This window comes from Mugil cephalus, chromosome 20 (genome assembly GCF_022458985.1).
Source record: "Mugil cephalus isolate CIBA_MC_2020 chromosome 20, CIBA_Mcephalus_1.1, whole genome shotgun sequence".
In the NCBI taxonomy this organism is placed as follows: domain Eukaryota; kingdom Metazoa; phylum Chordata; class Actinopteri; order Mugiliformes; family Mugilidae; genus Mugil; species Mugil cephalus.
In genome coordinates this window covers 6,640,761-6,662,288 of record NC_061789.1, presented here as the reverse complement: position 1 = coordinate 6,662,288, position 21,528 = coordinate 6,640,761, and the positions used below count along the sequence as shown (strand labels likewise).

At 42.8% G+C, this 21,528-nt stretch overlaps 2 protein-coding genes across 2 annotated transcripts in view; both read right to left on the bottom strand.

Moving 5' to 3' along the window:
* The window catches only part of LOC124997828, a 47,820-nt gene extending 44,515 nt beyond the window's left edge, over positions 1-3,305 (bottom strand). The window contains exons 1-3 of the mRNA XM_047571837.1: positions 3,158-3,305; positions 1,537-1,572; positions 529-843 (exon numbers count right to left, since the gene is read on the bottom strand). Of these exons, the coding sequence (XP_047427793.1) occupies positions 529-843; positions 1,537-1,572; positions 3,158-3,305 (499 nt within the window). The remainder of the gene's footprint in view (positions 1-528; positions 844-1,536; positions 1,573-3,157) is intronic.
* A 1,577-nt stretch (positions 3,306-4,882) lies between these two features.
* On the bottom strand, positions 4,883-21,449 carry rarab (retinoic acid receptor, alpha b). The gene is made up of 9 exons (XM_047572337.1): positions 20,237-21,449; positions 10,357-10,511; positions 9,838-9,979; positions 8,461-8,621; positions 8,180-8,356; positions 7,870-8,074; positions 7,665-7,732; positions 7,383-7,473; positions 4,883-6,279 (listed from the first exon to the last, which is right to left on the bottom strand). Exons 1-9 carry the CDS (start codon positions 20,439-20,441, stop codon positions 6,020-6,022), a joined length of 1,464 nt encoding a protein of 487 aa, XP_047428293.1. The 5' UTR covers positions 20,442-21,449; the 3' UTR covers positions 4,883-6,019.
* Between the last annotated feature and the right edge of the window lie 79 nt (positions 21,450-21,528).

The following is a 21,528-nucleotide window of genomic DNA, read 5'->3' as shown; positions in this document are numbered from 1 at the left end:
TTAATTTTGCCTCATGTGGTTTTGTAGATTTCATCACTGCAAATCATTCTAGTAAAACTTTAGCTGATTGAAGTTATCTGTTCAGTTTACAGTTTGTGTGACATCATTCCTAGCTCTGACTTCCGACCTCCAAGGTAAATGACCACTGCATTAGACTCTGGCGAGTAGCACCACTCTGCATTACAATTTATTTTCGTACCATCATATCTATTTTCACTGTGAAGTTGGACTTTGTTATATGTGTCTCTATGGGCCCAACTCTCCTTTGGTGGCAGACGTGGCTGTCACATTCTGCTATGACATGCTGATCTGAGCTCAATGGCGCAACAGCCAGAAGCCAAAATATACCTCCAGTCAATGTTGGTACAATTTGATCAAGAATCAGAGAGATGCAGTGCTGCGTCTGATGGCCTAGCTTCTACAATCAGCCATAATAAACCCAACTGTTTTGGGCACAAAGTAATTTTGCCTGAGTAGGTTCTCTATTAAGATGTGTCAACAAAATCCTGAAAAGAAAAAGTGTCTTACCATCACAGATGACACCAGCATCCTCATCATGTTCGCAGTTATATGAGCCAAACCTTCCATGCCCACACTGAGTTATGGAAGACTCTGATCCTGAACAGGCCACATCATCGAGCCAGATATTTCCGGTTCCTTGACCAAAGGAGGCCGATTGCGTGGCGCTCTGTGCTGGCTCACAGCCCAACTGTCTACAAACAACTTTAGCATCCTGTATGTCCCAGCCGTCATCACACACTGTTCCCCAGGAGCCATCGTGGTAGATTTCAACTCTTCTAGAGCATGGAGTCGAGCCAGATCCAGCCAATCTGATCTGGGCAGCTATGAGACACAGAAGATACAATATTTTAACATTTTACAAATGATATTTTAATATATTACTCAGAACACAACCTGACATATCGGACATATAAACATATCATGTTATTTTGTTTGTATACTCTTCTGGTGTTTTCTCCACTAGAGTGACACCATGCCAAAGAAATAATGATTGTAACCACAGTCTTTACCTAACCCTCAGTGACCAATGGTGTTGTAGCCAGTCTATCTATCTATGAATATAGTCCAATCAGTAATCAATGTTCCATCCAGCACTGGTGGCCTAAACGTTTGAGTTGATTTCAATGTGGGTTTTTTTTGTGTTTTTTTTGCTTTTTTTTAAGTGACGTAGTCAAACATGACGTCATCTTACGTCATGTTTGGGAAATTGCTCCAATCGGGGAAATGCATGTGCGACTGTGTTTATATAGAGCTTGTATAGAAGATGAGATTCATTGTTTGGCGCCTTCACTTTAGTGTACTTTATTCAGTTTGTTCGGATAATAAATAACTACAACAGACTAGGTTAGGATGAAGACACCAATGCAATCAAATTTAGGAACTTGAGAACCCATACTATAATTATGATATTCACACAAGTTTGTATGAGTAGAATACCCATTTTCACTTCCTCTTTCCCTGAAGATGCTTGTGAATATTAGAGCAACTGAATGTAACACACGAGAATTCACTGACCTGCAGCGGATAAAGTTGAGGTGAAGAGAAAGACAACTAGAGGAGAGAGAGAGAGAGAAAAGATTATATGAGATGCAGATACTATCCTATCTCTTTCAACACATTTTCCAGGTTCCCTTAATACATTAATTACACAGAGACCAATACAATGTTTGGGAGATGAATTTTTATACTTTATACTCAAATATCATTTGACCTGTTTACTGAATTGCTATAGTCTTGAAGACCAAAGTCCAGTTTTCTCTCATTGTACTGTGATAGTTGGATCTGGTCATTATCTTAACACTCTCCTGATCCATGCAACAAAATTACATTATAAACTGCAGATTGTACCATGAAGTATTTCTCATAAGTTTTTGCACATTTTTGGCACGAAAACTGATTCTGCTTTTGTGATGAACACACAGTACAACAACATTACCTACCAAAAAGCCTCTCAAACTGACAATTATCAGAATCTGATGATTGTAAAGACATGAATATATAGATTTAAAAGCCATTTAGGGAGGGATCTCATTTTCGTGGCTAAGTCTTTCTTGTAAAAAAAATCACTGATCTCAATGGGACAAACCTGCTTAAACAAAATTTTGACTCATTAACATGACTGTACTGTGTTTTACTGCAGATAAGAATAAACATCAGTGTACACCTAAGCTTTGATGTGAGAGGGACATAATAGAATCTATTGCACTATCCACAATAAACTAAGTGATACACTAAATTCAAGGAAATTTAAATTCTGTATTTGCTTGGACACTAGATTTCAAATTCATCTGCATAAATTAACGCATGCACTACTCACCAAAAAACAGCTTAGGTAGGAATTTGGACATCCTGGACGAAGCAGGTTCTGTAGAGCATTCAGGCTCAGGGTGGTTGACACAAGGAGGCAACACAGCAACACCACTTATTGATTTTCTGTTTCTGGTCTCACCGTGGCAGCAACTCTCTCACAAGTACTTCGCACACAAGACTTAAAAGGCGAATGAAATGGAATTTGTTCGTGTAGCATTTCACAACCCTGCCTCTGTGCACTTACTACATGTATACTGGTCAACCACAGCATTAAGACCACTAACAGAAGAAGTAAATAACACTTATCATCTTGTGACAATACAATGTTCTAATGGGAAACTTTCAGACCTGGCATTCATTTGTGTGGATGTTACTGAGACGTATAGCACCCACATAGACCAGACCAGGCACCCCCACCCCAAAGCAATGTGTGGCAATAAAAGATCCAAAGAATCTCAAATTTAACCAGCAACTCTCACCTAAAGAATATCTTAACCATTAAATTCTTTAAGAGGGTTTCCCAAAACAACCCAGGCACAGGTAAGTACACAAATGAATACAGGCTTGATGTAATGGAAAGGTAACACTTTTTTTTTTCATTCTTCACAATAAAATCTTTTTATTAAGTTATTTCTCTAAACGCTTCCTGCAGTTTCCATCCCACCTCCAGCTCTCAGTCCCCTTCACGACCGGCTCTTCTCCCAGTCTCATCTGGGAGTTCAATACGCTCGAGTTCAATGACTGATGGTATATAAAACACACCCACACACAGCTTGTGGCCCAATTGGTTTGATGGGTGAGTCAATGAGTGCTTGACTGCTTGTACATTGATTGCAGTTGGGGGCACCCATCTTGGTGCACCAGGTAAATCCTCCACTGGCACTCTGGAGGCAGCCATCTTGGCACACCAGGTAAGTCTTCCCCTGGGAACCTTTCCTCCATACTTTGGTTCCCCCATTGTCACCCCGTGACATACGTATCATGCATCTTTAAATAAATGAAAACAAAAAAGCTCAACGATTGCATGAGCAACTCTGAGACAATGGTTGGCCACGGTCGGCTGTTCTGTAGTTGTGTGGTGAAGCATGAACGAGGACTTAGCTTTTGTTGGGCAGTTACATTCAAGCAATAACACTACATCTTTCTATGAAACCATAGAACTTCAGTTCCTAGCTCGGTTTTACTTAAAAACAAATTAAGTGGACGAGCGAATATCAATTTTCTTAATCTCAATTGTGACCAAATGGTCAGGAGGCTGGTATCCACAACAATAACTGCGTCAAAATGTGCATAAGCAACATCTGGAAGATGACGGTATACAAAAATGTATGTAGAGGCACAAGTGTGAACAACAAGACATTAGGTCAACACTTGCAAAAAAAAAAAAAAAAAAAACTTCTTCTTTCTCTGAAATGGGCAGCTGGAACTTCATGTGAACAATATGCGCGTAGCATGTCGGAGTGGGAGTGCAACGTGTTGCATTTGGTTTGGTTTAGCACATTTTGCAGACTATGCTTAGTATCCTTTGACCTCTTTTGACAGTTCACTCTGCCACACTGTCCTAGTTTACTGTCAGTAACAACAGAAGGGAAACAAATGAACAAGTGTTCGCCTCTGACTTCCCATGCATCCATGAAAAAGAGCTCAGAGAGACTCAACACCCACAGATATTAAAAACCTCCTCACCAGTCTTTTAAACCTGAAGAAGCTACTTAGATGAGTGAAGAATCATCGTTTCAGCTTCTTTTTTAGGACAAACTTAATGGATGTCGGGTTAGTTAGGGTTAGGGTTGGGGTTGGGGTTAGGATTAGGAGAGTGGATTTCTGGAGGCCCCGCCTACAACCATCAGCGGTAAGTCTGTAGAGGTGGTTCAGACCTGTAAGTCCCTGGGTCTACATCTGGATCATAAACTAGACTGGTCGGCTAACATAGAGTCAGTATATAAAAAAGGTCAGAGCAGTTTCATTTCCTCAGAAAGTGGTGGTTGTTAATGATCTGCAGCAAGGTGCCAGACTTTTGTAGCTAGAGTCGTCTCCTACGCTGTGGTTAGCTGGGGAGGCCGTACTAAGAAGAAGGACACCTCGTGCCTGGATAAAGTCATACAGAAGGCAGGCTCTGTGGTAGGCGGTGGTAGCTGGAGTCCCAGACATCAGAGACAAGGACCTTGAACAAAATCCGGACCATGATGATGAACAATGTCCTCCACACTCTCATGACACCGTAGTCAGGCAGAGAGGCTGCCGTCTCTGTGCTGCTCATGGACAATGGGGCTGCTCCTCAAAAGTGAAGCCAAAGCAAGTAGAGCTCCCTCTGGTGACTGACTGCGGTATAGGTCATATGCTCCACCGTCAAATATACATATATATATTTTATTCCCACATTATGAATACAAAGCATCTATGTATCTATTTATATACATATCTACATGTCTATTTATCTATTATCTATGTATCTACTTATTTATGTATGTATGTATGTATCTATCTATCTACATATCTAAGCATTGTATATCAACTCAGGCACACAATCAAGTCCACATATTTCAGGATGTAAGAAGGAAATCATACTTCTTTTATTGAAATCCCTGTATTTTTATACTTTCCAGTGAGCTTTGCCTCACCACACAACAAATGAGACAACACTGAAAGAGATAGAAACAATTTGTACCTGACAGTATGGGCGCCGCAGTGAGGCAGTGACTGACTATGACAGTAAGTGGTGCAGACTATAAAAACAAAATACAACATGTACATTTAGACGTTTGGCAGCGCCTGTGAACACGAATGATGCTCGATGGATTTCAACACGGCATCCATTAGACCATAACTCTGCTTTGGTTGGAGTCGTCCACCAGAAGGTTGACGGAATATTGTTAAAAGAAGGATTTCATACGTTTCACAGTTTGTTTGAAGCTACTTTGAGGTGCAGGGGCTGCATCCGAAACAACCCAAATACACATCTTCCTACGGATAACGATGCAACACAACGCACAAAAATACATTTGTCTCAAGATCTAGAAAATCTCTGTTTACATTTTTGATTTTCAGTGAAGGAAACTTCAGTCGAGGATTTTTTTTTTTTTTTTCCCTGAAGTGTCTGTGAGGGTTAAAGCTCGGTTTATGCTATGACGTCGATCCGTAGACGCGGAAGCATAAAGCTAGCTTTAAAACGAAAAAGCAGGAAGTAGAGGGAGTGTGTGTTTTGTGAGTGCTGGGGGTGGATTGTGTAAACGTGACGTAATAGCTGCATCGGGTAAATATAGTATATACACATGTACATTTAGGAAAATAACCTCTTGCATCGGCCTGTCTCAGTTTCTGCTACTTTCACAGCGTTGGTTATATACAATATTTTACATGTAATGATTCTGGAAACTGTACATGAACATTTTGTAACGGAGGAAGTGTGGTGATTTAAAATGAATCAGTCCGTCCACAATTTGGACTCATTAATCTGTCATAAATCAGTCTGTGTATAATAAAGAATAACTTCATCATAAAAACATAACAAAAAAAAAGAAGAAACAGTTGTTGTTTTTTTTGCATTTGATGTATAGAACCGTGGTGTCTGAACCTCTAATCAGTCCTCTCAGCATAAATATGAGTTCATGGGTTCAGACGTCCAGATACTGACGTGTTATTGTCGTCCAGCAGAGACGCTTCCTCCTGTTGATCTGACGTCGGAGCTTCAAGACGAGGGGGGAGGGGAAGAAGGGGAGCAGGGGGCGGGGCTAGGGCTGGAAGAGGGGACTGACTGGGGCGACCGACTCGGCTCCATTTCGACTTCTCCTGTGGCGCTACCTCCTCCTCCTCCTTTTCCTTTTCCTCCTCCTCCTCCTTTCCCACCTCCCTGTCCCTCCAGCCCCTCGGAGTTCTCCAGCATCTCCTGGATGAGGGGGGGCATGGAGCCGGGTATCTCCATTTTCAGGGTGATCACTCGCTCCGCTCCTGTGAGAAAAACATGCGCGGAGAGCGGTTAAGGTAATGGGAAAACGTTCTCAGAAAAGTGATTAGACCCTGAATTATAGATTATCTCATAATAAAGTCTCAGGTTATATAGAGGGCTTTTGACATATTAACCAGCAGGAACTTTTTCTCACGCGGTGTCCAGTTTCTGGCAATTTCTTAGAAATTAGTGATGTTTAATACCACTGATTTCCTTTCTGATCCGATACCGAGTAAAATTCAGGCTGGTATCAGCGATACCGATTCAATACCAATACTTTGTGTAAATACACCCTAATGTATCTGGTGAATCTAAAAAAAAAAAAGTAGTGTATTTCAAATCATAGTTTCATAAAGAATACAAGACATCAGAGTAGTTTATTTATTTATTTTAAACTTTGAAGTATATTGAGGTAGTGGCCTCATATACCAACGGAAAAACCAAATCACACAACATACGTCTAAAAAAAAGTATCGTGTGTTGTGGTTCAACCTGAGGTGTTGCCACAGCTCAATAGTTTAGTTACTTTCCGCCATGTTCCTACATTACCTCGAAAGACTGAAGTATCGAAAGTATCGATATTTTTGATTTGAGAATCGATTTTAGACGATAAAAACCTGGTATCAGAAGTATCGATGTTTCAGTATCGATCCGCACATCACTAGCGGAAATGCTAGCGGCCACTCTGACATTCTCTAACATTAGCAGTGTGACCGCTAATCTCTTCTGGGTAGAGTCAACATTTGAGGTAAAGTGCTTCTCGTCGTCCGTCTCCCACATATCCCACAATGCTTAGCGCGTGTGATATATGCTGCAGTGGGCGGGTCCTATGAGGACTTGAGTTTCTCATGGAGCGAGCAAAAACTTCTTGCTTCTTGTGGAGTATGTAAAAAAAAATGACTAATTACAAATATGACATATAATGTAACTTGCAAACAATTCTTGACTTCTTGAATCTCTAAACGCTGTACTGTGCACATGCAACACGTAAAGTAATACTACATGAAGTTAAAAAGAGCGTAGGTTCAGCCCTCTACACTGTGAACTCAGAATAAGAAAAGCAGTCGCTTCGTTATAAACTCGCTCCAGGCTGAACACGTCTCACCTCTCACACTGATGCTCCTGAGGTCGGTGATCTTCATCAGCATCTTGGGGAACATGCAGGGCTTTTCAGGCCTTCTCCTCCTCACGTAAATCTACAGGCACATGATAAGTTTTGAATAAAGGCTCGAGTCTCATCCTGCTTCCTGACACATAATAATTCTTTGTGGCAAATTACAATGCTTACATCCAAAATTAAAATAAGATAGTCTTTTAATTTTCTTCCTGTTTATTTTGTGTTTGCAAAGTTTAAGCTGATATGCTGCACGGAGTGTGACGGTCAGACCTTCAATGCTTCGAGGAGCGGCTCCTGGAGAACATCCACCTTCTCCGACTCCTCCAGGTCCTGACGGTCTGCACATAAACACACAAAACGAACAAACGGATTATCTTAACCACCGGGATTCTTTACAAGCTCAGACAAACGAACGATCCCCTCTGCGTGAATGCATGATTTAAAACTTCTACTCTTATCCCTAAGAGCACGGTACCTCCGCAGAGCAGGCAGATGGCGCTGAGCAACCCGGTCTCCGCGTCGTCCATTTCCAGCGGGAGCAGCTGATTGGCGAAGGAGAACACGAGGTCTGTGAGGGGTCCGAACCCGGCGTTGTGCATCTGAGTGCGGTTCAGGGTCAGGCCGTCGGAGAAGGTCATGGTGTCCTGGTCCGGGGTGTAGCGGGTGCAGATCCTCAGAATCTAAAGAAAAGAAGGATGTTTTTTTGTTTTGTTTTTTTTACTCACAGCTGTACGTGAGCCCTTATAAGAGGTTTTGCATTTTGGATTTGTGCATTAAAGTCTCACCAGTATGTCGAGGCAGGCTGCTTTGAGCAGGGTGATCTGATCTGCAATGGTGAGCGTTGTGAAGCCGGGGAGCTGCTTGGCAAACTCCACCGTCTTAATAATGCATTTGGTGGACAGTTCGCTGAACTTGTCCCAGAGACTGACATCCAGGGAGACACGGTGCTCGGAGCTGTTGTTCTGGGGGTCGGGGGGGGGGGGGACACGGGCTAGTCAGGTAAGCTCTGGACATCTTAATAAAACAAATAACTGTGTTTGTGCGTTTGTGTGTGTGTGGTGAGTACCGTGGTGTATTTTCCCAGCTGACACAGGGAGGGGAATGTGTCCTGATGTGCCCGGCGAACGCGCTCGATCATCTGCTCCGTGTCGGCAGACAGGACGTAGACCTCCGTGTCCCCTTGCCTCTTCTCTTCCTTCTTTTTCTTCGTCCTGTCATTGCGCACCACTGTTGGTTGGAGTCAAGATGAGAGGATTTAGCGAAAAACTATCGAAGGATATCCTCATTAGACCCAAGCATTTGTTTGTAATGCATCCTCAAAATAAGATTAAGATCTTTCGGTATTTGGGATTATTAGGACCCAAAAGGTAAAAAAAATTATATAATCTTTGAGCTGGAAGTAGGTTTTCAAAAGGAAATATGTCATATTACAATTTCAGTCACCAATGTGTAACCAAAATATAAATCTGTTATTTTGATGCAAAAGCAGAATTGGAAATGATGAAATCCCAACGTCCTCAAATGTGTACTTGTGAACTGACTCTTCGCTAAAAGGTACATGTCAGACTAAAGTGTCTCCTTATGAGGACAACAGGTCTAAATGAAGCAGAATAAACTGCTGCAAACCTAAAAAGTAATGTCCCCGTATGAGGACGCCGGGTCTCAGGAGGATATAAGATATTTAACAAAATGAAATCATCCTGATGTAATTGATACAAAACATAAGAAGGATACTTTAAAACTCGCGTATGTACCTTTTGTAAATGAGATAATAAAAGGATCTTAACTTCGCTTAATATATAGAGAGGAAACTGACTAATACCGAAGCCGATAACACACAGACGTGGCGTGTCTGATTCATTAAGGAGGAAATAGGCACCTAATGAGTCACTCGTGAATCACTGGCTTAACTTTCTTCAACTCAACTGAAGTTATTTCTATCAGAGACTCCGACTGAACTGTTTACATGGACGCTAAATACACAGATAAGGCAGAACATTATGACCACCTTCCTAATCTTAATAAAGTGTAGGCCGACCTCCAAAGCAGAGAATCAGATAATGGACAAACGTTTCTCAGCAAAACACGGAATAGTCACTGGATGGTCAATGTGATTGAAGTCTCCCGTCAGTGGTTTTAATGTTGTGGCTGATCGGTATAAGGCGCTAATGTTTTCTTGAACGGATTAACTCTGATATAATTTCCTTTCAGAAAAGATGCACTTGAAAAACAAGAATCCAGAATCTTTGGAGGAACAATTAATTAGTGGGGTGTGTAACCTATGAATGACCACCAGATGGAGACAAATATCAACATTAAAACGTCACTGTGCTTGCACCGAGTACAAAGCAACTTCAAATGTTGAAAGCTTGAATATTGTGCAGCTAAATGGTTTTAGCTAAATGCTTTTAGAAGCAAAGCTCCACGTATGCGCCGTACTCACGTTCTTTGGACATGCCGACGTCGAGGCATTTCTGCAGCCGGCAGGACTGACAGCGGTTTCTCGTCATTTTGTTTATGACGCAGACTTTGTCCCGGTGGCATGTGTACGTCATGTTTTTCTGGATGCTCCTCCGAAAGAAGCCCTGACAGAAGAGAAACGGAGGCAGAGGCTGAAATATAGGAATCAGGGGAACACGGAACAGCGCTGAAAACAGCCACAAACTCCAAAACTGGATTGAGCGCAACAAACTGATACAAAGTGTAAAGATGCGTGTGCACAGTCTAATAAATCATGAGCTTTTCCAAAAAGCCTCAAAGAAGATACTAACTGAATGCACAGATTCTGTGCACATGCAGGATTACATGAACCAAAGAGGCTTACAGCTCCTTTAGGGTGGTATAAGGTTACGTACCCATCGCTGACACACAAATACTCATTCAGGTTTCCGTTCCGTCGCCTGTGGCCCAGTTACCCAGGCTGACTGCCGCAACTTAGCGTGTGTTGTGTAAGTTTAGATACCTTGCACCCTTCGCAGGCGCTGACCCCATAGTGGTATCCTGACGACTTGTCCTGGCACACGAAGCAGGGCTTGTAGATGCGGGGTGGCGGCGGAGGCGAGGGGGGGCTGGGGACGAGCAGGTCCTCGCCTGAACTTGTGCTTTCGGTTTCTATAGCTGTCAAAAAAATAAATAAATAAATAAATACAAGAGATTTAAGTTTATTCAGAAAACCAAGTTTCAACGCAGTAATCCTGGTTAGAGACGCCGCTTTGGGAGCGTCAGAGGTTCGCATCGAATCTACATCCATGGCTGAGGTGTCTTGAGGTGTCAACCACCAAACCACACACGCAGCAGCCTGCTGCTCTGAGCGTGTGAAGATATGCGCCGATCAGCCGCAACATTATGACCACCGACGGGAGAAGTGAGTAACATTCATTCAACATTCTTTTGGACCTGGTATTCAATAAATGTGGCTGTTACCGAGGCCCCGTTTACACAAAGCTGGGTTTCACCGTCAGTGGTAAAATATTTTATCGTTGAGGCTTTTCCGACTTGACGGAGTCGTCGGCGTTTTCAGAGTCCGAAGCCGCACATTTTCGAAGCTGGCTTCCAGTCGTATGTCATAGCCGTGTTAGCTTATTCATGCGCTAACATTTTTGGAGGTGGTTCTTAAAATTTTTCCGGTTTCAAAAAATGCTGTCTTAATGTGCACATGGCTTTAGACATGTACCCCCCACCCCATAGCAATGACAAGAAAAAAAACACAAGAGGAACAGGACAAGGTGTTGACCTGATAAAGAACATGTGGGATGATCCACAGAGGCCCCTCCCCTCAGCCCACAGGACCCAAAGACCCCCCACTAACAACATCCAGACACCACGGGACAAACAACACTTTGTGGCATTATCCAGGGCTTCATTTGTGTTTTGTCAGTCAGATTATTGTTATTTACACATGTGACTCTGCTCCTAAATTTAAAGTCAGTGTCTGGTGCTGCTACTCAGACCAGCTGTCTCTGGTTCTACAGGCTTTATATCCCTGAGTGCAAATAATTCATTCTACACTTTATTCCTGTCAAGAGCCTTTTTTTCTATTCTTTTTTTTTTTTTTTTTTGTCATTACTGAGGACACCCCAGGCTCTTTCTAACCACTCTAAAAACAGACTTCAATCTCTGTAAATCAAAAGTCCCGTGTTCTCTTGTCAGAGAAAATCGGAAACTAAAAGGGATAAATTAATATTTTATCCTTTCTGGTTTTTTGAATGTGCCTCCGATGTTTTCATTAATCCATCACGGTGCCATTAGTTCTGTCTCTGTAGATGACTGAACGCGGATCCTGCTGGACTTAATTTGCTATTTTATCATTTTGATGTCCGTCTTAATTTAATGAGAGTTTCTCGTGAGCAATGGCCTTGAACTGGTGCAACGGTTCAAAAGTGCATTAGTGAAAACGACACACTACATCAGCTGCAAAACACGGTTAAATAAAATGTGAGTTTAGCTGCTGCAACGCTAGCTTTCTCTAATTGGGCTTCGTTAAGAGCTGGTCATGTAGCTTATGATGCTGGTGAGAGCCAGTGCAAATTGTTAGAATTACTCTGGATTTTTGTCACACGCATGGACAGAAAGTGCTTCTATTTCATCTTCATGTTAGCTAAACATTTCAATTTGTGAATATTCGTTAGGAAGAAGGAAATTGAAGGCCAGTTGATTAATATCTACATGTGATTTTCCTCAAGTTTTCCTCTTTTATAACCGATTGCTGCCCCCTGCTGGTAGGGGGAGGTATTTCCATTCACACAGGTGCAGGACAAATCTGCTAGTTAGCCATTGGCTGCAGTCTTCAACCCTCTTTGAATGGGAACAGCTTCACGATGCGATTTGGAAATTAAACCCTTAATAGCATTAAAACTCATCCCCAAATCACAGAGCTGCAGGTTCTCACTGGATTAGTTTCAGGACAGGGCCTGTGTGTTAGGTTAGGGTGTGTAATTTTTACTTTTTACAAATTGGGGACATGGTTCGATTCGCACGCGATTAAGATCGCACATGAACGCCACAATTATTACAAATGACTCGAGGTCTCCAGGTTAAACTAGTCCTGTGTGAATACGGTTAATCTGTGTTTATAACGTCTTTAAATCCTCTCTCAAAACAATTTTTTTTCTCTTTAGCTTTTAACTCAGTTTGAGATGTTAGCTCTTATTGTTTTTATTGTGTTTTATTGAGTCTTTTTATCTCCTAATATCTGCGTAGAGCACTTTTTTATTTTTTTACAGCAACTGAGTTGAAAGTGCTTTTTTTTAAAAAAAGGTTGACTGAAATAGAGAAAAAGATTGATATATATATATATATATATATATATATTTATTTTTTATTTTTTTTAAATATATACCACTTCCTGCATAATTATCATATCTAGGTGAGAGAATGGGGGGTGGCAGGGTTTTGGATTCAAAAAGTATATATATAAAAAAAAAAAGAAGAGACAAAAGAAAAACCACATGGTGAAATATCATGGAAATGCCACAAAACTCTGAAACCAATGAAGTTAGTTTTGGAAAAACCTCCTTCATAATTAAGGGAAATTGTTTCAAGACTGAAACATCTCTTAGCTGAACTACAAGGGCCCCTAATGTAAGTCATCCCACCTTCTTTAAAAGTACCAAAGTCATGTCGCCTAAACTTAACAGGTTATAATTTACCTAACGCCGTAATTAAACGTCTCATTAAGTTAAACCACCTGCCCAGAGCTCCGTCCTCCAACTATCTCCAGCGTTGTAGAAAATAAACCTTTACTTTAGTTGAGAGGCAGCTCCGGATATAATCCCAGATCTTGACTGTTCAGATTAACAACCCAGGAGCGTCCACCGTTCCTCCCCTGCTCCCTCTATCCCTCTCTAACCTCTAACCCAACACAAACACACACACACACACACACGTTTCCCTTCCCCCTGCTTTAGTAGCCATACCAGACATTCCACTATGGAGGAGGTTCGACTCCCCTCCAATGCTCTGCTCTGTTTACATAGAGAGACACGGAGAAATAAAGAGATCCTCCTCCTCCTCCTCCATAGCCATCATACCATCCCTCCATCTTCCCCTCTCCTCTATTTGCCTTTACTCTCTTCTCACTGACACACTAGCCAGCAGTTCCCCTAAGCACCGTCTGACCTCTTTTAAACTTCCCTCAGTCTTTCTGCCTTCCACCTTCTCTCTCCTCTCCTCCTTCGCCAGACATCTCTCTTACCCCGCCGTCATCTTTGCGTTTGTTAATCTCTTCCGATTGCTTCCCACTTCTGCTTTTAGCATGTCGGGATGTGATGCAGCAAGCGGTGTCAAAACAAAATGTGCTGCTTTTGCTGTTAAGCTGTTTTTCTTCTTTTTTTTTTTGTTTTTTTGTTCTGGAGGAAAGCTTTCTTTTCACAAATTAAGCCACAGACGAGACCTTAGAGACTGTGAGAACGCCGGTGACTCATCTCCAAAGGAGGAAGATACCCTCCCATATGAATCACAAACGATATTAAAATGAACAAAAAAAAACGGTTTTCTCATGCAGCGGACTGTCCTCAAACGGATGTACGCACAACTCGCTAATAATCACAGAAACTGAAACAAGGGTGTTGGAAAATATGTCAAATATCTCGATAATATGCCCCAACCATATTGGCCATTCAGGAATCGAACATTTTACCTTAGAAGAAGAAGAAAGAGGCTCCAGTCAGAACAGAAGAGCTCACGACTGCAACACCAGCTGCGTTTCCATTACAGTTTATTTTTTGCAAAACAAAAGCGATATTTCTAAAATTGCTCTTTGTACGCGTTTCCATTTGAAGCGTAACTCTTGTGAAGTGTCGCCTCACCATATCCCATAAATCTCTTAAATCACATGACCCCCTGCATCATCTCTGGTGACGGGTAATTGTGAAAAAAAAAAGCGTTTCCACTGCACTTTTGTGATAAACTTTTATATCGATGCATCTAAAAAAAAAAAAAAAAACACCGCACGAAAGCGTAAAACTGTTGAAGCTTTGAGAGGTTTTCAGACGTTTAGGCGTTTCCATTAAAAGCCTTTTATTGTGGTATTTAGGTTTTGAGTATTTCTAGAGGAAATGGAAACGCAGCAACTGTGCGATCGGCTGCGGAGATTTAACTGATTCGCGTGTTTTAATTGTAAAGAGGTGAAGCATCTAACTCGGGAGGTGAGGGGAACTGTTGGAAATGTTGGGAAGCTTTTGGACCTGGCATTCATTTGCGCGGATGTTACTTAGACACGCAGCACGCACCTAGACCAGATCAGACACCCGTCCATCCCATAGCGATGACACTCCTTGATGGAAGCATCTGACTCAGACACAGACGCACAAAAAAAAAACGGTTTAGGAACATCTCAAAAAAACACGAAGAACGGCACAAGGTGTTGAGTCACAACTCTCTTTTAGCCGCACGATATTAGTCAAGTGTTCATAATGTTATGCATGATCTGTGCCCGATACATTTTGACATTAGCAAAATCAGCTCGCCGATCAAAACGACGCTTCTGTCTTCTTCTGTTGTCGCTGAAAACACTGAAATAAAACGGTTGTAGAGAAGAGTTTTAGCTCTGAAACTCTGAGTCGTGACAGAATACGTGGATGGAGCTGGGTGGAGTCGACTCTCCGTGCACGCACAGAGCCAGAGATGTGCATTATTGTTGTCAGATTAATAAAGCTACGCCTAATTCTGTTCAACAAAACTCTCAGACAGACACATGATTCATTCCCACTCCTGCAGTTCTCCAGAAAGTTGAGGTGGAAGTGTCTCTGTCACACGTGGTTGTGGTAATCTACCATCATTTGACCACATTCAAATCAAACAGAAACAGGAATTAATGGTCTGAATGCAAAGGAAGGGGCCACAACTGACCACACACTCATTTAAATAAGGTTTAAAACCCGCAGCCACTTAGTCGCTCGTAAACTGAACACACGCTTTGTTTTGTTCAAGAGCTTGTTTAAATCCTAGGATGTTTTTCATGCTTAAAAAGCCACAAATCAAAGAGCAACGGTGGCATCGAAAATCTGTTTCACGGAGTGGATCTTATTATTTTTAGTACTTTTGTCGCGATGTTAATGACTTGGAGCGCACAGGCCGACTGCAGTTTGGTTCATGATCTGTGTCCTCACCTTAATCTTTAACAAGGTGAAACAGAAAGGTGCCTTTATTACACTTACATAATGACACGGCCATTGAACTGCTTTCGTAGCTGTGCTACATCTCAATAAAACTGAACACTGAATAAATAATCCCTCCTTAATACCCGAGCGTTTTCCAAGACGAGTCTATTTTTTTCCTCCTCCTCTGCAGGGAAACTAATCTGTGTTCCCCAGGTCGAATGAGTTCAAATCCAATAGTGACAATGTTAAATGTTACCCAGCGCAGGGGTAAGCCTTTAACCGAATCTGCTATAAAACGCGGTTAAACAGTCGCCCCAGGAGATCCTGGCTTGTCGCCAGCAGAGCGGCTCCTGAATAGAGAGCGTGACAGGTTGGAGACGGGGCCTCTCGCCGCTACGCTGGTCCCTCCACCGCCGACGCCGCAGCGACGCTTGAGAAGGGGATTTTTATAGACCCCATTGATTTGTTTTGACCAACCCTTATAACACTTTCGTTTGGGAGTAAACACAGGGCGCGTATCTTTCGAAGACGAGATAAGATGGGAATGTCTGCCTTTGGGAAATCGAGTTGAGCAACGCTGTGCGAAATCAAGGTATGTCATAATCCAGAGTTTCCAAAAAGGAGACATTGCCATTAGATTTGCTCACTCTGGCGTCATTCACCACAATTTCAGCATGAATAACGTGCGCTGTCAAAGTTTAATGCATGTCACCTGGTTATACCTTCAACTTTAAACCCTTTTTTCAATGCAACGTGGTGCAGAAATTGGAGAAATTAGATACTGGGCTACAAGGATTAGTCAATTAATTGGTAAATTCGTGGAAAAGTGAATTATTCAATCTATTAATCATTACTAAGAGTAATAGTGAAAATGTAGCTGTTTATTTTTAAGGGCTTTGAACATTAAATTTGAATATCTGGGGGCGTTTAGCTCTTTTCTGATGTTCTACAGACCAAATAAACACTTGGCTGCATGAAAAATTAATATGAGGTCCAAATTATTCAGTATAATCTAGTGTTGCTGCCAGCCTAGCCATGTAGTATTGATATTTACTGTACTGTACTGTAAAGGTGTGTGCAACCTCATTTTAAATCAAGAAAACTTTAACTACGGTCATAAAAACATCAGAGGGAAACATCATTTGTAAAAAAACACATGAAGCTCCGGGGACAAAGAGGTGAGGCGAGTTTAGAGAGTGGCCGACATGATTAATGAGCATCCTAAACAGTATTTAGCATCTCTACGCATCCTCTACTCTGCTAAAGTACCAGCGGACGGTTTATATCAGAGATTCAGGTCTGGACACGAGTCAAAGTGTCAGTAATTATTACAAAAATAAAGTTGCTCAAATACCGACTTGTGCAAACTCCACTTCCTTTTTTTTCTAATTCCAGTTTTGCAAGGCCGCGTCGTTTCAGTGTTTACTGTAGCGGGCGGATGACCTCATTTTAAACAAAGCACACCTCCACTAATGTCAGACAGTAAAGTATTACTTGAGGGGGGAAAAAAGAGCAGAGGTGACTTTAGATGGCGGCCGTGATGTTTAATGAGCGCAGACAGTGTTTAGGGTGACCTCCGCCGCGCCGTGGTGTCCGTCCAGTTCCTGCTGCCTTTCACGGCAAAGCCGCTCCGTTTCACAACAGCCGAGGTCTGCGACGCGTTTCGCCAAAGAGCAGGAATTTCAAATTACAAACCAGCGCGACTTCGCAGCACTGGGCCATTGTTAAGGATTTAGACGATTACAGTGAGACGTGTCTTGATTGCTGGTTGGCGGCGAGTCCCCGGGAGTCGCCGCTGGCGTCGGACCAAACCGCTGCCTAGAGCGGATGCTAATGGTTGGCATACTTTTTTTTTTTTTTTTTTCGGGGTCGCTTCCCAGTGCATTTCCAAGCTGGAAGCAAGCAACTGTTTGCAGATGAGTAGTTTTTTAAAACCATAAGACATTAAAGTTAAATGACTGTCTACACCGTGTTTGCTAGTTAATGAGTTTTGGAATTAACCTGTATTGTATCATAAAATGCATCTTTCACACGCAGATGTCACACTAAAAGGTGACGGCTACGACAGCTTGTCGGTCTATTATTGTAGTTATGTTTTAACAACATTTTCAAAGGGAAAGTACGTCGGTTGTTTATAGCAGAGCGGAGCGAAATTTTTTATTTTTTTTTCTTCTTTTGGATAAAAATAACTCGGCAAAGATGCGAACATGTGATACGAGAGAAGAAGAAGAAAAAGACGTGCAGCGCCAGAGGACTGTGTCTGCAGCTTAATGAATTAATAACTAGCTTTCCACTGCCACTCTTTTTAAGCTTTTATCTGATGGCAGCGCGATCGCGCGCACTCACACACACACACACACACCACAGAAAACACTGACATGCAACCCCCGCTCGCCTCCTCCCCCTTTCACACACTCACACTCAGGTCAAACTTGGTCGGTATACCCTCACATTCCCAGACAAACTGTGAGTGCGAGGAGGGTGGGTGTCCAACGGGCGGAAAGGAGGGAGGTCAGTGAGGAGAAGTGATGACTGGGCAGCTGACACAGGAAAGAAAGAGGCAGATAGAAGGAGAAATAAAGAGAGATGTAGGTCACTTCCCAATTGTCAGTGAGTCATTGCTCTGGATCACACCCAAACACACACACACGCACACACGCACGCACGCACGCACACACACACTATGCGCCACTATGCCCCTCAGCCACCGCTTACATACTGCTGCTGAATATGCGTGCCTGCCTGCGTCTGTGCGCGGCCTTTGACCTTTGAACTTGTTTGACACTCTCCATTCCAGTCACGCAAAAAGACACACAAACCGAGGGCAGTCCTCCCTGTCTTTACAGCTTGAATTTACGACCCCCCCACCACCCCCCTCTCGCCTATTGCCTCTATATGTGCCTCCCTCCTCCCATGTCGTTCACCGGCCGCCCCGGAGTCCACTTTGCACTTTCCCTTTTTTTTACGACTTTGGGCTCGGTTGTGCGCGGACGTCACCTCCTCCTCGCCCTGGGAGGGAGGGGAGGGAGGGGGTGGAGGGGAGGGAGGGGTATGGGGTGGGGGGGTGTTGTTACTGTCCGACTCAGAGGGTGGATGCGTCCAACATGTGATGCCGGGTGCGTTAAAGTCCTGTGACACAACACGACTGCGGTGTGCCGTGCCTTTCGGCGTGGTTAGTTAAGTTTCAGACCGACCTCCCAGAAATCTTTTTGAGCAGGTGTAAAAATGGCCAACGTCAGCCACGACGGGATTATTTATCTTGCACAAGCTGCCTCCCTGTCTGCATTTCATAATCTTAGCAGGTATATTATATTAGCCATTTTTATTCCCATTCCACGCACTATACCATGTATCCATACACACAGAATGTCCTTATATTTCTATTTTCCTCTATATATTTTTCAAAGTGCTGCTATTTTTTGTATCTTTTTTTCAAATTCGATATTGTTTTTTTGTGTATATTCTTGTCTAATTCGGCGCTACTGTGACAAGGCAGTTTCCCATACGTGGGATAAATAAACAATGTCTTGTGACATACTCTGTGGATCATCTGTATTATTCCATAATGCGCTCATAGCTCTGAGATTTAAAGCGGTCAAGCAACAGGATATATCACAGAATTACTATGAACTGTTTAGTCACTCATTACATCATTATATTACTTGAAATTACTAATTATATATATATTTTTTTTTTTGGTTTCTCTTCCGTTGTTGTGTAAGGAACAATAAACATGACGAATGCTGCGATTTTGTTTTTAGAACAAAAACTCTGGTAGCATTTTTTTGCTAAAGTAGATATATATATATATGTATGTTTCATTTTTAAATGACCTCTTTCCACCGTGCACAGATTTATCATAACCAATTATATTAAAATTTGCACTAGTAGTACTCTCACTCTGCTTGCTAGTGGCAGTGAATTGACACTACACAAAAGTCACATAGTCATCTGTAACATGAGCTATTATTTAAGTGAAATTAACGGCGAGGAAACGGGAACGCTCCTGAACCACTGAGATCGTTTAGTTCGCTCTACTTGAAACATAAACTAAATCCTCAAGTTGCATAATGTACACGGTGTAACAAAAAAAAAAAATCTCCTCCTAACACTGCAGAGAGGTGGGTCAACTCGAGCCAAGCAACGCTGTTAAATACAAAGGGGTCTGAAAATCCACAATTAGACTGCGTGACACATGTTGCGAAAAAATTGAATTTAAAAAAAAATAAAAAAAAAATGAAGCATGTCACACCAGAACACGACATGGGGCATAACGTGAGAAAAAAAGGGGAACAGAAAGCACATGTTGAACTGGCACACTTGCATGTATCGGCTGCAGAATAAAGCCAACGGATGAGAATACTGTCCTGCTTAGAAAAATAAAACACACAACAAGCTCACGAACTGCTAAGAGGAACCAACAATACAGAAGGGACGACTTGAATAAAAGGTGAATGGCCTGCTATTGTGCAGTGTTCACTTCCCATTGAGCAAACTAAAAAGAAGTTGTGGGGCACCTGATACAGGAAGAAGGGGCTGGCATGTGTCCCACTTGGCACCGCTCAACGGATGCATTCATCCCCCAACACAAGCTGACAAAGTTATCAAAGCATGAGCAGTGGTGCAAAAACCCTTGACATTATTTAAGAGTTTTAATTATCTGCTGCGAGTAATGGTGGTGCCAAATATATATATATATATGAAGCTAGATAGATATATACAAATATTCCCAATGGGACTTACAGTGGCTGGATCCGCTCCAGTGCCTTCCCGTCACCAGTGACCCTCCGAACGGACGCTGCAGTCCAACCACGCCGGACAGGAGTCCCTTCTCCGGCCCGAGCCCCGGGGGTCTGTGGTAGTAGTCCATGCTCAGGAAAGACCCCGGGCTGGGGCTGCTGGGGCTGGGGCTTGGGCTCAAACCCACAACATCCACGCTTTCGTACATCCCCGGGAGAGAGCGAAAAAAAAAAAAGATAGTCGCGTTTGATCTCTTTGTACCAAACAGAGGTGGAGGGGAAAGAAGAAGAAGGAGAAGAGAGAGAAAAAAAAAAGATCAAAGGAGAGCGAAGAGAGAAAGAGAGAGGAAGGGAGGGAGGGAAGAGTTCACATCTTCATAACAGACTGGAGGAGGGAGAGGAGGAGGAGGAGGAGGAGGAGCAGGGGGAGGAGAGGAAAGGAGATGACCGGTCCCGGTGACCTTTCAGCCCTCGGAGGGGTACAAAGCGGTGTACCGTCAAACTTGTCCTTATTGTCGTTGTGTCGCCTTTTTTTTTTTTTTTTTTAAACAGTCCAAATGCTACAAGTGCTACAAATGTAACAAATATATATTTTTAAATATATGTATATATGTATAAAGAGATATAAAGGGGTAGCACCCACGAAAAAGAAACAGTAGCGCTACATGACTACACCATCCTCCTCGACGTCTTTGCTACATACAGCCTCCGTTTCTGCGCAGCTTCGCTCTCGTAAGCGGGTTTTTATTTTTTTCAACAACAAAAAAAAAAAATCGTCGCGGTTTTCTCACACCAGTAGCCAAGATATATATGTGTATTTTACATCATACAACTTGTTAATCCGCGAAGCCACCCAGTCTGCTCCTTAACGCCGCAACCAGGACGGTCGTTTCTCTTTAAATCCATGTCGTAGCCTCGTAGCGGTGGCTACGGGGGCGAAAAGTAAAACGGGGTCCGGTCGGGTTGGCGCTCCGGTCGCTCCGGTTCACTGAGTCCAGCAGGCGTTGGGGGTAGGGTGTGGGGGGGGGGATGGAAGAAAAACAACAAAAAAAAAACAGCGCAACCCTGATATATTAACGTTGGATAAGGGCTTTAAACTTGCCGCTGCGCGTCCAAGTAGCGGAATATCCAGAGAGGCGGCGAGGTCGGAGCAGGAATCCGAGAGAGTTTAGGTTTTGCGTGCGCCGCTTGTTGCTAGTTGTTGTAGTTCCAGCGGAGGTGCAGGAGTGTCCTGTGGTAACCTCTGCTCTGCACCCGACGGCCTCTCCTCCCTCCCTCTCCCTCTCTCTCTCTCTC

Excerpts from the sequence above, each read along its gene's own strand:
- rarab (XM_047572337.1), bottom strand. The coding sequence starts at position 20,441 with ATGTACGAAAGCGTGGATGTTGTGGGTTTGAGCCCAAGCCCCAGCCCC. Across the intron at positions 9,980-10,356 it reads GCGCCTGCGAAGGGTGCAAG|GGCTTCTTTCGGAGGAGCAT; the intron begins GTATCTAAACTT and ends CTCTTCTGTCAG. Across the intron at positions 7,733-7,869 it reads CATCTGCCTGCTCTGCGGAG|ACCGTCAGGACCTGGAGGAG; the intron begins GTACCGTGCTCT and ends GTTTATGTGCAG.